Source organism: Seriola lalandi, unplaced genomic scaffold, assembly GCF_002814215.2.
Source record: "Seriola lalandi dorsalis isolate HSWRI2012SDOR001 ecotype SW California unplaced genomic scaffold, Sedor1 jcf7180002054678, whole genome shotgun sequence".
Classification (NCBI taxonomy): Eukaryota; Metazoa; Chordata; class Actinopteri; order Carangiformes; family Carangidae; genus Seriola; species Seriola lalandi.
Window position 1 is genome coordinate 1,075,332 of NW_019525231.1, and position 14,320 is coordinate 1,089,651.

At 39.4% G+C, this 14,320-nt stretch overlaps 1 protein-coding gene across 1 annotated transcript; it reads right to left on the reverse strand.

Moving 5' to 3' along the window:
• Nucleotides 1-8,896: 8,896 nt before the first annotated feature.
• LOC111666677 (uncharacterized) lies at nucleotides 8,897-13,639 on the reverse strand. The gene is made up of 4 exons (XM_023422086.2): nucleotides 12,785-13,639; nucleotides 12,552-12,694; nucleotides 12,257-12,353; nucleotides 8,897-10,394 (listed from the first exon to the last, which is right to left on the reverse strand). The coding sequence occupies exons 1-4, from the start codon at nucleotides 13,077-13,079 to the stop codon at nucleotides 9,205-9,207; spliced, it is 1,725 nt and encodes a 574-aa protein (XP_023277854.1). The 5' UTR covers nucleotides 13,080-13,639; the 3' UTR covers nucleotides 8,897-9,204.
• Nucleotides 13,640-14,320: the final 681 nt, after the last annotated feature.

Here is a 14,320-nt window from a genome sequence, read left to right on the forward strand (position 1 = left end):
GTGTGTGTGTGTGTGTGTGTGTGTGTGTGTGTGTGTGTGTGTGTGTGTGTGCGTGCATGTGTGTGTGCGTGCAGCCAGAGGGTAGAACACTTCACAAAGCAGAAAAAGACCAATAAGGTGGAAAAGAGGAAAGCAAAAGGAAGCAGTCACAGTAAAGAAAAATATGTCGCCTGCTTGATATTTGTTGAAATCGAGATAATGAGTGCATTTTATTTTTTTTTTTTTGTGTGTGTGTGTGGTGTCAATTTATGTTGACAAGGTGCGCTCCGAATGATGATCGCACACACACACACACACGCACAGCTCAATCAACACACAGTAGAGAAAGCAGGTGGTCTCCAGCATTTCTACGGAGCAATACTGACCCCTACTGAACGAAGCCATTTTCCAAATGCACTGTATCAGTACCAGTGTGATGCTCCTAATCACAGCATTTCATAGCAAGCGTGTGAAAGCCGAGACTCAAGGAATAATAGGTTTTTGAAGAACAAAGCACTGAGTGCTGCTAGAAATAGAGACCAATGGAACAGACGGGTTTGGTTGTGAGAAGCAGGGGTGTGATGGACAGTATTTTCATGGACAAAAATCCTCAGTTTCTCACCAAACAATCCAACATAATCACATTGACAGTTGATGCTATACTCTCACAAATGCATCAGTGTGACTCCACAATAACAATTAGAGTGGGTTTTAATGAACGACTACAGGGATCGGGAATGACTGTCTTTGAAGATCGCTCCTGTCTTTCCTCCTTTGTTCTCCTCGCCTTTCTCTCACCAAAACTGTTAAAGGCCACGCTTATCATGTTTGGCTTCAGTGGTATAAACTTTTAATGACCTCCGTCCCCACTCTCTTCAAAAGCAATGATTGTTCAGGAGCGTGAGCCGGGGTGTATTTCTCGCGCGCCGCTCGAGGAGCACTGAAGACATTTACAAATGGCAGTTTGAGGATTCTCTCGGCTGATTGAACCTCTAATGCCAGTCTGTTTTTGATTTGTGGCGCCACGTGTGCATGAGCCCGAGTCGGACAGGAAGACAGGTTTGCTAAAATACCAATAAAAATGAACAGTGGATGGGGGCCATGTCTGTTTAAAATCTTTCAGTTTATTATTAGAGACCTGAAAATGTTTTCATCTTTACCACAGAGACCACTGTGCTTTCCTGATTTCATTGATCCTGACTTATTGAGTGTTTTAGGAGAATATTAATTGTAAATAAATATCTGACTAAATTATTTTATCATCCTAAACAAATGCTGAGAATCAGATGACTATTTGTCCCTGAGTAGTGGCTTCAGTCCTCCTCTCTGGCTGTATGAGCCAGTAAGATAAAGGGGCAGACTGTGCGTAGCCTGAGAGTCAAACCCAGGGTGAAAGGTCTGAAAATGACTCAGCTACTTTACTGCTTTATTTACTTATTGCTCTGTTACTTTATTATATTATACTTTATTATATTGAGTACAAAATAATAAATGAAGGCATCTAGGATGAATGTATCAATATTTTTTATTTTATTACAAAAATAAATTGTATTTATTTTTTACTTAACTCCCCTCCTGTCTCATCTGGATTTTGGCAACTGGAAAGTAAGAACACAATGTTTAGAGAGAGAGTTTAGTTAACAACCAGAAACAGTAAAAATGAGAGGTACAAAAATAGGATTTTCAAAAGTGAGGGTAACACCTGTGCACAGCACAGTTTGAGCACTGACATCTTGTTGATAATTTGTCATTCTATAATCGTAAATTTGAGTTTTCACTTATTCTGTGAAAACAGATGCTTCAGAAAGTATTCAGACCCCTTCAGTTTTTACCTACTTTATGGTGTTGTAGATTTCATTTTAAATGGGTGAAAATTCAATTTTGGCCCATCAATCAACAATCTGTAACATATAACAATGTTTTTAGAAATTTTTGCAAATTTACCAAAAATCAAAAACCAAAATCTCTCATTTACAAAAGTATTCAGACTCACAACTCTGTGTTCCACCTTGTAGAAGCATCTTCTTGGGTAAGTCTCTACAAGCTTTGCAAACCTGTTTATCCCATTCATCCTGGCAGATCCTCACGAGCTCCGTTAGACTGGATGGGAAGCGTCTGTCAGCTGTCATCTTCAGGTCTCTCCACAGATGTTCTACCAGGTTTAAGTCTGGACTTCGGCTGGGCCACTCAAGGACAGTCAGAGACTTGTCCCGAAGCCACTCATGGGTCGTCCTGGCTTTTCGCTTCAGGTCACTGTCATGCTGAAATGTGAACAATTGCTGCAGTCTCAGGTCATATGCACTCTGGAGCAGGTTTTCCTCTCTGTGTTTGGCTGCATTCATCCTTCCCTCAGTTCTGACCAGTCTCCTTGCTGCTGAAACTCCTAGACCTGCTTTATAATCAAAAAAGACATAACATAACACATAGCAATCTTTAGTGTAGGCTACCTTTATCATAGGTTGACATCTCACCTGTTTTGAGGCTTGTATTAATGGTCTGTAAAGAAAAAAAAAAAAGATTGTTGCCAGTGCTGAACACACACACACACACACACACACACACACACACACACACACACACACACACACACACACACACACATTAGTCCACAAGCAAAGGAGAGAAAGGAAAGGTCATAAATCAACTGTATAAATGTAAATATATTTAAAAATCACTAAGTGTTCTGTAAAATGCAGACCCAGAAGTGGCATCTCAGCTTCTTGACAAGACGACAGATAAAGTAGTTAAACAGAATAATAAAACTGCTGCCTGATGACAGTGGTGACAGGAGCCACTGTGTTTTGGGAGTGTGGGTTGGTATGTGCCTACAGCTAACAAGGGGAAATAACAAGTTAAAATTGCACTTTCAGTGTTCTTGATCCTTGTAGTGCTGCTGCTACCAACTCAACATGAGTAATCCTATGCTATGGTGAAAATCTTGCGCCACAGGAAAAGGGTGCGCTGGTGTGTTGCAGCTCAGTGAATATAAACACATTGATCAACACCACACCCCTGATTGTTCACACTAGGGATTTCCAGAGCAATGGTGTGATGAGGGTGCAGGAAAAACATGTGGAAGGGCAGATGAGAGGGGAGAGGGAGGGTCAAAGTGAGAAAACATATGAAACAAGGGAAGTGGGTTGGCTGGACAAATGGAGGCAAATAGAGAAAAACAATCAATAAGGTGGAACAATGGTCAGCAGAAGATTACAGCCTCATATGGCAGAATTGTTCCACAACCTCTCTTGCGGTGTCAAACTGTACAGTACTTGTATCCAAGCCCAATGCACAAAGATGCATAGATTTGAAGTAAGAATAGAACCAAGTACTAACATTGTTTAATTGATCATATCAACATCAACTAAAATGGATCTTTCATTATTTATTAGCAAATCTTCTGGCCCTGTCTTTCTCAATGTCAAACTCTAGTTTTAAGAACTTAAAACTGCAACAGTTGCCTCTTTTCATTACTTTGTTATCAACTTATAAAGAGGGTGGGTGTGTTAGGAAACAGTTGTTTATAAAATGTGCACATCCAACAGACATGGATTCATTTGAAGTCATGTCTCTGGTCACCTGACAAATATAAGCCACTATGGTCACCAGCTAGTTGCTAAGTTGTGGGCTGTTTGGTGCTGGGCAGGTTGTGGGATCATCAGAGCTGTAAGAGCTCTACGGCTGGAAACTAGGTTTATATTGATAAAAGTAGTGAGACTGATCTTAATTTATTAATTAAAATTTTAGAAATTAATTAATCTGTGGGACAGAGAGCTAAAACAATGAGATGAAAGATGATAAAACTGAAGGGCACTGTACTCTGCTTTCTACATTTCAAAATAAAGTTACACTTAATCAAGATGCCTCAAACTAATTCACAGAAGAAAACATGGAGCAAGTTAGTATTCCAGCAGAGTGCTGGTTAGTTTCTGGCTGTTTCTGTGTGTCTAGGCAAATTATTTCAGCTGCCATGTATGAGCCGCAGTGTGAGGAAAACAGGGTATATACATAATGCAGAGAGGTGATTGGACAGTGAAATTTTTTGCCCCAGGGCCCCGATAACACAAACTGGCCATGTACCCAATAATAGCTTAACATTGATACAATTGTTTAAATAGAAATTTTGACTTAATATTGCATAACATATTCAAGGACAAAATGAAATTACATTATTACTTAAGGAAAACACTGCAGACTCTCGTTCATTCGTTCTCATTCATTTCAAAGGCCTTGTTAACAAGGATCTAGCCTGACCTTTGCTGCTCCGGTCCATGCCAAAAGGTTCTTGCTGGAGAAGTGTATTATAAATCAGACATTTGAGGCTCTTAAAATTACTGGAACAATTGTCAGTGTGTGAGCAGAGTAAGAATATTTAGGGTTGAAGCTTTCTTCTCATGTGAAAAGTAGATTTTTCTGTTACTTTGTCCGTCCACTGTAGGTGCACTTACACACACAGCAAGACAGGTTATGTGTTTTCAGAAGCTTCTGCCAGACTTGAAGGACAAACAAGCATCAAACTGTGAGACTGGCAGGGGAAAGAGTCCAGCACAGCTATTATTACACACACACACCGTGATGAAAGATGTGCATGGCTGTCCATTGACAATGACAGTGAGAACCCCACTGGTATGCTTGATTCTCTTTTACTCTTTTTTCTCACTACACACACCTTTGTGCAAAGAGAGGTACAAATTTGTTTTTGTTTTTTTTCATAAATAAGTCGCACTGTCAAGTGGGTGGTGTCAGTCCTGTTCTGTGAGTATAGAGTATATATGCTGCTTATTTGTGTCCAGCACACCAAGTCCTCACCAACAGGAGTTCCCAGAGAGCAACTATAAGGCTAAAAATCATGCAGCTGACCTTTTTTGCTCCTTGGTCAAGACACCTTGCAAACAAGGTCATCTCTCTCTCTCTCTCTCTCTCTCTCTCTCTCTCTCTCTCTCTACATATACATATATATATATATATGTATATATATATACACACACATATAGGCTATAGGCTCTATAAGGCTATATTTTATAAGACCTTATATAATATGGAATATAATAATCATTTTATTATTGTTATATAATAATCTAGACAGTGTTTTTAAATAAAATAAAACATCAAGAAGCCCAAAGTCACCATATATTCAAATTTGGGCTCTTCAGCACTGTCATATTACGATATAATAATTCAACTTTATCCGCAACTTGCAGGCCAAAGTGAATGTAATCCTATTCATGTAAGACTTACCACAAAAGTAGACTGCGGTCAAACCAACTGGCCAACATCTCAATCCATTTTAACATCAAACCGAAAATTGTCGACATCACTTTAAGTGTGCGCTCTGAAAGACAAAAAAAAAAACGGGTGCTGAGTTTTTTTTCAACCAAACGATCTACGATCTAAAAGACAGCATCATACCTAGCAGCAGCATCAGCTTCACCTCTAAGACTCGAGTCCCTGTGAAGAGTTTCATAAAGCGGAAAGCCTGAGTGAGGAGCTCTCTGAGACTGCGCTCTAAATGTTATTGAATACAAGCACACAAGTAGTGTGGCCTTCATAGCCACACTTATCCCCTCATACACAATAAAAAGAAAGTTAAGCTCAAGGACTTAAACCCCCTCCCTCCCTCTTAATGGATTTAGTGGACATACAACAAATGGGAGTAAAGTTAGAGTGAAGAACACATCAAAGTTCAATCTTCTGCCTGAGCTGCATTTATGAAATATGAAGGTGTTATGAATAAGGCAGACTACCCTGGCAACACTTGGCATAAATCTTCCACGGTGCGCTCCGTAGCCTGTTAAGCACTGAATTTAAAATTGGAATGATTTGACACAGAAGAGAAAAGAAGAAGTTTCTTTCAAAGAATCAATTCAAGAAGGAGGAGACGTTATTTTCCAAGTCCAGTCAGGCAGTGCTAATGCCACTGATTGCCCAGAAATTTAAAAGAACAGGAGGTAAAGAGAATGACAATTCCATGTCATATGAGGAATTTGTGATAAAAAACTGAGAAGAAACTGTAATTCTTTGTCTTCCTTTTCGAAGCGGCATTATCCTTTGATACCCGTTTGTCTGCTTTCTTTCTTGTCTTCTTGTTTTCTCATTTTCCTTTGTCTCTCCCAACACAGGGGAGAGGTGAACAGTCTCTGTTATGAAAGGCAGCAGTGGCTAAAAACAAGAAACAATCCTGAGCTGCACACGTTGCCATTTTGAACATAGAATAAAATACAGTGAGAGATCTGACAGCAAAAACAGAACAAGAGTTGGTTTTGATTGAATATGAGTTTTGCTGTTTTTTTGTGAGATCGGACAAATTAAGGACTATACAAAAATGATTTGGGGAGGAGGGGTTGGAAGAAAAGTGGATGGTAAAGGAAAAGATTGTAGTACTTTTTTTGAGAACAGAACACAAGAAAATCGTTTACTTTTTTGGTTATTACATAACTTATATCTGTGAGATTTTTATGTAGCACAATGAGATTGCATACTTATATCAGAGGGATGTTTTTTTTTCAGGTGCATCATGGGGCTGCGTTTTTGCCACATGCAGAGGATACAGGCTGGGATAAAAATACTGCAGCACACGAGGCCTTCAACCCGGAGCTGTTGCCTGTCCCTGGCTCACTCATTCGATGGCTGTCACGACTGTTTATTTAGCAGCTGAAAGAAAGAGTGAGTGGAATCTCCCATAAGTCTTCCCAATTAAATGACAAAATACTCTGTTTGAAGATGCCCTCCAGAATGTCAGACAGAAGCATTTTCTCATCTGATGCCCCTATCAGCAGAATGATGTCAGTGCCTTTCAAAACCTTTACAAATCACAAATAAATAATATATATATATATATATATATATATATATATATATATATATATATATTTGACTCATAGTTGGGAAACAAACAGACCCATCCATCCACCTCAACCTATTCTGGTCACCTGACTTCCTTTTTGTCACTTCAACATCTTCTTCTTCTTGCCATTTTGTCATGTTTGCCATATACACTGTAAATTCATATAAGCTCTTGTTTTGTTATAAAACAACATATTACATTCTGCACTCCTCCCCATCCCAGTCATTTTCTTACAGCCTCGTAGTTGATGTAATGTGCACGACACTAAGGAAGGAGGCAGAGGTTCAGTATCTTGCTTAGGGATAGTTTAATAAGAGTTGCCAATTTCTATGAGCCTGTAACAATATCTGTGTTCCCTGACCAGACCCATTAACTCTGTTTCTGTGTGTAACATTTTCCAGTGTGTAGTCTTTTTTTTTTTTTCTTAACATATCCAATTTAACTGCAGCTCAATGCGAAGCAGCTTTTAGATATGGCCAAAAGAAAAGCCAAGCACACCTACCCTTCTCACAGAAACACAGTCTTGTTCAACACAATATTGCCATCTCCGGGTGATTTACTGTTCTCTGGAGGGCAACAGAGTGTCTGTACGTAGGACAGAAAATGCGGCCAAATGAGAAGGCTAAAGAGAGAGGGAATGGGAAATAAAAGTGCTTTGTGGGTCGTTTTTTAAGTAATTAAACATCTTCAGATTCAGACATAGAAAGAGAGAGAGCAAGAGAGAGAGAGAGAGAGAGCAAGAGATAGCTTTTTCTTTAATACCTTGAGAATAAGAGCTCTGACTCTAACTATAACTACAACACATCAGGCTTAATCCCGGAGGTGAGTTATGTAACACACACAGGTTCAGGCACACAGATCGACTAAAACAGTGTCTACAGACACTGTAAAATTGGAACTGTTACTCTAATGGAGTGGTTGTCTTTACAAGTACTCCTCTATTCCATTAATACATTAGCAGCCTGGCGAGAAGACAAATCATCTTTAAATCTCTGCTGAGGTCCGGATCTTTGCACAAAGTTAGGTGGAAGGCTGACACCAACTGCTCAGTTAAGATACTACAATATTGTTGTAAAATTTGATAAAGGGTTTTTTTTTTTTCTTAATAGCTGTATTTTAATATTATTTTAATCAAAGGACAAATTAAGTCTTCACTGATGATACATAATCTAAGTACTTTCAATTGTTCAAAGTGATTGGCAACATTTTCAGGATCTTATAGTCTTTGAAGAAACAAATCATGCTCAAGTTATAACAAGACCATTAATTGTGCAAAAACATGAAAAAAAAAAAAAAACTGAAATCACAATTATGTTTTCTAACCTTTGCTAAATTGCTAGACATATGACCCGTAACTTTTGAGAATTATAATAAAGAGAACTCCAAAGAGCCAGTTTAAGAGTAAAACAGCTCCTTGCTGAGTGTGAAGAACAAGAGACAGTGATCAAGCTATGGACTCCTACTTGCAGTGAAGTGTAAGAGTTCACAAGAATAATCATATGAATGCTAAGGGCAGGAATCAACAATCGTTTCTTTTCATGTGATTTGCTTATTGAATAATTTGCCTATATTACAAAATCTATTTGAAAAAAAAAGGAATAAAACAGCATTTTAAAGTTTATTTCAGGTGTTTTTTTAATCCTCTGTGCCTCCAACAGCTATTATCATGTGTAATTAAAAACAATCTCATATATTTATAAATACATAAATAGGAATAAAATAATATAAAAATTGTCAGTTATACAACAAAAAGACAACCAAAAGAGAACAAAAAGTTATAAACACATACAAACAGAAAAACTAAAACTAAATCTGAATTATAATGTTTCCATTATTCATCATGACCAATAATGAATATCTCTCAGACGGTGTGTGCTCACCTCTGGCCTGCATTTTAGACATGTGCGATCAATTCTTAACCAACTTAAGAGAAGTTTCGTTCATGATGCTGAATCTATTTAATAGCTTCTTTAATTTTTTTCACATACGTCCAAAACACAGGGCTTGATGCATGATTAGTAAGTGCTTTTGTGCTCACAGGCATGACGTAACTGATAAAATGAAAGAATATTAGTGTTCACAGAATAAATAGTATTTTATTGACCAATGGACAATTGACCTATCTTTTTGCGCATGATACATTTCACAACACAATGCCTGTTGTCCTTTAATAACATTAAAACATCTTCAGAAGTTACTAGATGAACCTTTCTGGAATGCACAGAAGAACGTGGGACAATCACTTCAAGAGACGAGTACACACGAAGCATTTTTGCAATGCATTACAGCGTCTGTATGGCGTTGCAAAAACAAACACTGTAGTATCTTAATCTAAAAGAAATAAATAGACCAAATGTGTCTTTTTTGTCACCCGCTGTCCATCATCATACGTCCAGATGGATCCTCTGGTGACGTTTCAGGTTACATTTCTGGGTGAAGCGTTTGCCACAAGCCAAGCAGCAATACGGTCTCTCTCCGGTGTGGACCCGGCGGTGGGCTTTGAGGTTGCTCAGTTTAGTGAAGCTGCGACCACAGAGGGAGCAGCAGAAAGGCCGCTCACCTGTGTGAGTCTGCAGGTGAGCCTTCAGGTTGCTGGGGTGGGGAAAGCACTTCCCGCACTGGCCACAACGCAGGAGGTGCCTGGGGCCAGCGTGAGAGTCGGAATGGGGAACGGGGTTGGCATGATGGGAGTTTGCAGACTGATGTTGGGATCTGATGCTGACCCACGGGGCACCAGTTCGGTTAAGTGCTGCAGCTTGTTTGTCACCCAGGTGAACTCGCTGTACTGAGAGCGGAGGAGGTGGAGCGGCTTTGGATGTGGAGGGAATTCTGCTGAGGGGATTTAAATTCACAACCTGAGTATGAGCTATAGACAGTGCTGCCGTGGTGCTGTTCGAGAGGGCGTGAGGGTTTTTTTTCATCGGTCTATGGAGGTGCTGTATAGCGGCTTGCAATCTGAGACCTGTACCCACTTTGGAATGCAGCTTCATAATCTCCTGCACTGTGGCTTTATGGGAAATGTGGTTCTGTTTGCGTGCTTCTGAACTCAGCCTGTGCTGTTTTACTGAGCATGAGAAAGATGTCATCCCAGACTTTGTCATTTCTTTCTTTTCCATATGCTCAATTTCCTCACACCCATCAGAATCAACAATAACCTCCTGCTTTATTGTCACACCCAACGCCTCGCTGTTTTGCAGTCTCGTCTTAGGGGATCCTGAGGTTGAAATCTGATCTCTGCCCTGAGTGTGAACATCCGCTGCGACAGAGTCGGACAGCTCATGTTCTGTACACTTAAGAGAACCTCTAGTTTTGGCCGGATCGTGATCCTTCACAGTCCCAAGTCTGTGATTCTGCAAAAGTCCAGCCCAACCAGTGTCAATTTCCAAAGATGAGACATGACATGGATCTATAGACATGTGTGTTTCTTCCTGTTCTTCGGGAAGGGCATATGCAGCAGACATCAGCGGGCCTTGCTTGATGATATTCCTCAGTAATTCCTCACCGTTTTCGTGAGTCTGTTTTGGTTGTGTCTCCGTCAACTCAGCAGCGCTGTGTGATTCACGACCTGCTTCACCTAGAGAATGAGTGGAAACGGGGGTTATACTGATGATTTCAACAGCCTTTTTCAAAAGGTAGACTGTTACCAAAAAAGAAAGTTGGTTGCTGTCAAGGTCAGCCCAATAAACATCTGAACATGCACTGAAGTAGTTTTTGAACTAAATAAGGCTTCCTGTGCAAGAGGATTGATGAGCTAACTGTGTATATTACAACTACGTGTTAGTGTATTGGTGTAAATACACATACATAAATTTGAGAAACTAACTGCATGAGAAGATATTAACCTTTCCACCGACAAGCCACAGAGGCAAATGCATTCTAAGGTTTACTGGCTACAGGGAGAAAAGTGAAAATATTATGTAGTAAATAGATACAAAGTGAAAAAAATGTGCTTTTCATTATTGTATATTAATTCTATGTTACCTTAAGGCAAAATGAAGGGCTAACTGAAGGACGTTTTAAATTCAAAGCTAATTAAATCTCATTAATCCTGGTTTGAATTGGATTTTTGCTTGTTGTTTTTTTTCTTTTGTTTTCTTTTAATGTTTTTGTTCTGATATATTTATGAAATTGGTATATAGTACAGTTTCCTTTACACTTTTTCTAGGTCCCAATATAATTATTATTAGTGGTAGTAGTTGTATCAAAAGTGGAACTTATTATGCTTCATGTCCCTTCACCACAGATGCAGAGACAGATATACAGCTAAATAGATAAACTGCAGGTAAGTAGCCACTATCGTAAGAAACTGACATTCAATGGAGGTCCAATACACTACTAACCCACCTCCAACATATCAATTGATTTTTCTATATTCAAACTTTGTTGAATATATAGCGCTGGAAGATACATTCTCCATGTGCACAATCTATGTGTAATAGAGCTAGACCGGCCACTTGGCCTGGCCAATTTCTCAGCTGACATTGGCTCACTGCAGATACTGTATGTCATATATGTGTTAGAGATGCTCATTTTGAATTTTCTTTTTCTGACCAACAGTTGACAGACCATTAAATGACAAGATTAAAATGTACAATTTAGAATAGAAAGTGTCTGTAACCCATTAAAATCACCACACCGGCAGTGCTGCTGTGAACACAGTAAAGCAGAATTGACCAAGAGGCCTACACGAAGAATATTTAACCCACGTAAATGTTTCAATAACAAATAGCAACCAGACTTTCTAATGAACAAAGAGAATAATAAAATGAAAACACGTATTTTATCCTCTGGCGCTGAGCACTCTGTGTATAACCAGCATAATAGCCTCTCCCTTGTAGGAAAATATTAAATAACTTATTAAAATAAATAGCAAATAGTACCCAAACATTCTAATGTATACACAGATTAACAGAACGACAACACACATTGAATCCTCAAGTGCCAGGAGAACTGTAACGAAAACCTCCTCCTCCTCCACTCTCAGCTGATAAATGATCAGAGACAGCCAACAGGTTAATAAAATGGAAACTTGCAGTTGCATTTTTCAAACCTCAAAATAAAATGAACAGGTCTACACCTATCTCAGTCCTCAGCATAGCGGACAGCTTGTGTACCGCTTTTTATTGAAAAATAGCAACATGTCGACAAGCAGTGAGGGTAGTCTGGGGCACAGTCTGTTAACCCCCACAGTTCTGATGTACCAGGATATTTTAACTGTTTAACTGATAGTTTTAACTGATATCGTCAATTAATGTTTAAACGATTCATAATGAACAACACTGATCTGTGTATTTATGTTGGCTGATAACTAACAAGAAACTAGAGCACAGAGACGGATACTGTAAAAAGTCCCACTCAGTACACACACAAACACACACACACACACACACACACACACACACACACACACATATATACATGCTTCACAACACTCACCATCAAGAGTAATGCTCCACTCTCCCAAATGCGAGGATGAACAAGGCAGCCTATTAACCTCATCCTTCTCCTCCATCGCATCCTCTTCTTCTGTGGCCTGAACAGGGCATGGAGCATATCATAGAATACTGAGGATATATAGTAGTTTCAGTCCAATTAGTTTTCACAGCTGATACCATCAATGTCTTTTACTACAAAAGTAATCTTGCATCTTTTAATATGGCATCACATTCTTGAATATGTGAAAGCATTCATTCATACACCTGTTCTAACATAGTCACATGATGTGACCCACCTGTGATTCCCTCTCAGGGCTGTGGGTGGCTGTAGAATCGTCTGCCTCCTGTGGTAACTCTGATAAGACTTCTTGTCTGGGGCTTCTTGTCCATCTTCCAACAGGACTGCTCTCTTTCTTCACACCACAGCTCCTCAACACATCTATAAAAAAAAAAAAAAACACTGTACTGTAATAAGATAAGACATCCTCTGAGCTATTTCAACACTCATCTGGTGTGTGTTTGTTCTTACTGTTGTGCTGGTCTTTAGACCTTTCTTCGGCAGCGTCGTCCACATCCTTCTTAGTACAGTCAACACACCTTCCAGTCTTCCCTCCTTCTTTCCCCCCTTGGTCACTTAATTTCTTTTCAGCCCACAGCAGCTGCATCCTCAGAGACTCCGCCTCCTGGCTCCTGCGCTTCACCTCCTCCAAGAAGCCGTCCTCCACCAGCCTGGTAACCTCATACATGGCTGTCTTTACCACAGTCTCCATCACATCCGAGAGCTGGGTCTGAAAGGTGACTATGAGAGTATCCAGGTCCGACATGACAGACTCTGCAAGTGTCCCGTGTCTGATGACTGTTACACAACGGAATTCCGCGTGTTTGAGTACGACAATAAAAGAGAGAGAGAGAAAGTTTTCTTCTTGGGAAATTCTACCACATGTTGTTTAGGTTGTACGCCATTATTGCAGAGCAGTCTCTATCAGAGTATACATGTTGTTGTTGTGGGTATTTCATGTAATGAGCAAGAAACAGATATTCATAAAATTATAAACGTTGACCTAATGGAACCTCGCCTTATGTTTACTGACATGAATTACCTTCATGTAAACTCCAACTGTCAGCCAGCCATATAATGTAACTACTTAGCTTGAGCTTAACGGTAGAATTCGTATGCGATCTACCGTTAACGGCATCAAACCGTCAACAAGTCGTACACAACTAGTCGAACCTAACGCGTCGATCTATTTCAGCGTGGGTGTGTGGTCTCCACAAGTAAGGACTGCTAAGCAAAGCAAATTCATGTGGTACTTATCATTTAACCGAGCTAGCTAGCTGTGCAACAATCGCTTGCGGTCCTTGTTTTTGCTCGTGACGTCATACACGACGCAGTACGGTGGCCTTACCTGAAGTGCGAGAATAAGAAAACGCGTTTCAATAAAGTGAAACCCAAAGGCTGCGCCAAGCACATTGTAGGTCATTTCGTCACAGGGAAATATTTTAGCTATTTTGCAACGCATTATGGTCCCATACGACCAATATGTCTTACAATGAAATTTATTATATATTTATTTTTAATCCATGCCTATGATGACATAGAAATGAAATATTATTCTTCATCATTTCCTCTGAGGTTTTTATACTAAAAGTATGTGATACTTTCTACATCAAAACTGGCACCTTTTTTCTTGATGTTATGTTACCAATATATGTAAGTATGTTAACTTAGGCTATACTTTATTACCCCGCTTGGGGAAATTTATCAGATGCATTTAGATTACCAGTTGAGTTGTTTGTTAGGGATAGTACCCAATGTTCGATACAAAAACTAAATGAGGAAATTAACTTCCTGTGAAAATAATTTTTTCTATCCAGTGTAGTTGGCCAAATTGCACAAATGGGGTTTTGACCTTTGCTAACTGTATTTAGGAGCAGTGTACAGTCACAGCTTTACATATTTTGTAGGAATCCAGAACAACCCACAAAAAAACTTCATAAAACTGTGGGTGGAACATTCAAACTCAACACAGATAAACCCCAGCTGGTAATACAGAGGTTCAAACCC

What these genes read in the sequence shown, in the direction of transcription:
- LOC111666677 (XM_023422086.2), bottom strand. Translation starts at nt 13,079, where the DNA reads ATGTCGGACCTGGATACTCTCATAGTCACCTTTCAGACCCAGCTCTCG. An exon ending in GCCCTGAGAGGGAATCACAG is followed by an intron (nt 12,354 to 12,551) that starts GTGGGTCACATC and finishes TGCCCTGTTCAG; the next exon opens with GCCACAGAAGAAGAGGATGC. An exon ending in GTGGAGCATTACTCTTGATG is followed by an intron (nt 10,395 to 12,256) that starts GTGAGTGTTGTG and finishes CTCATTCTCTAG; the next exon opens with GTGAAGCAGGTCGTGAATCA.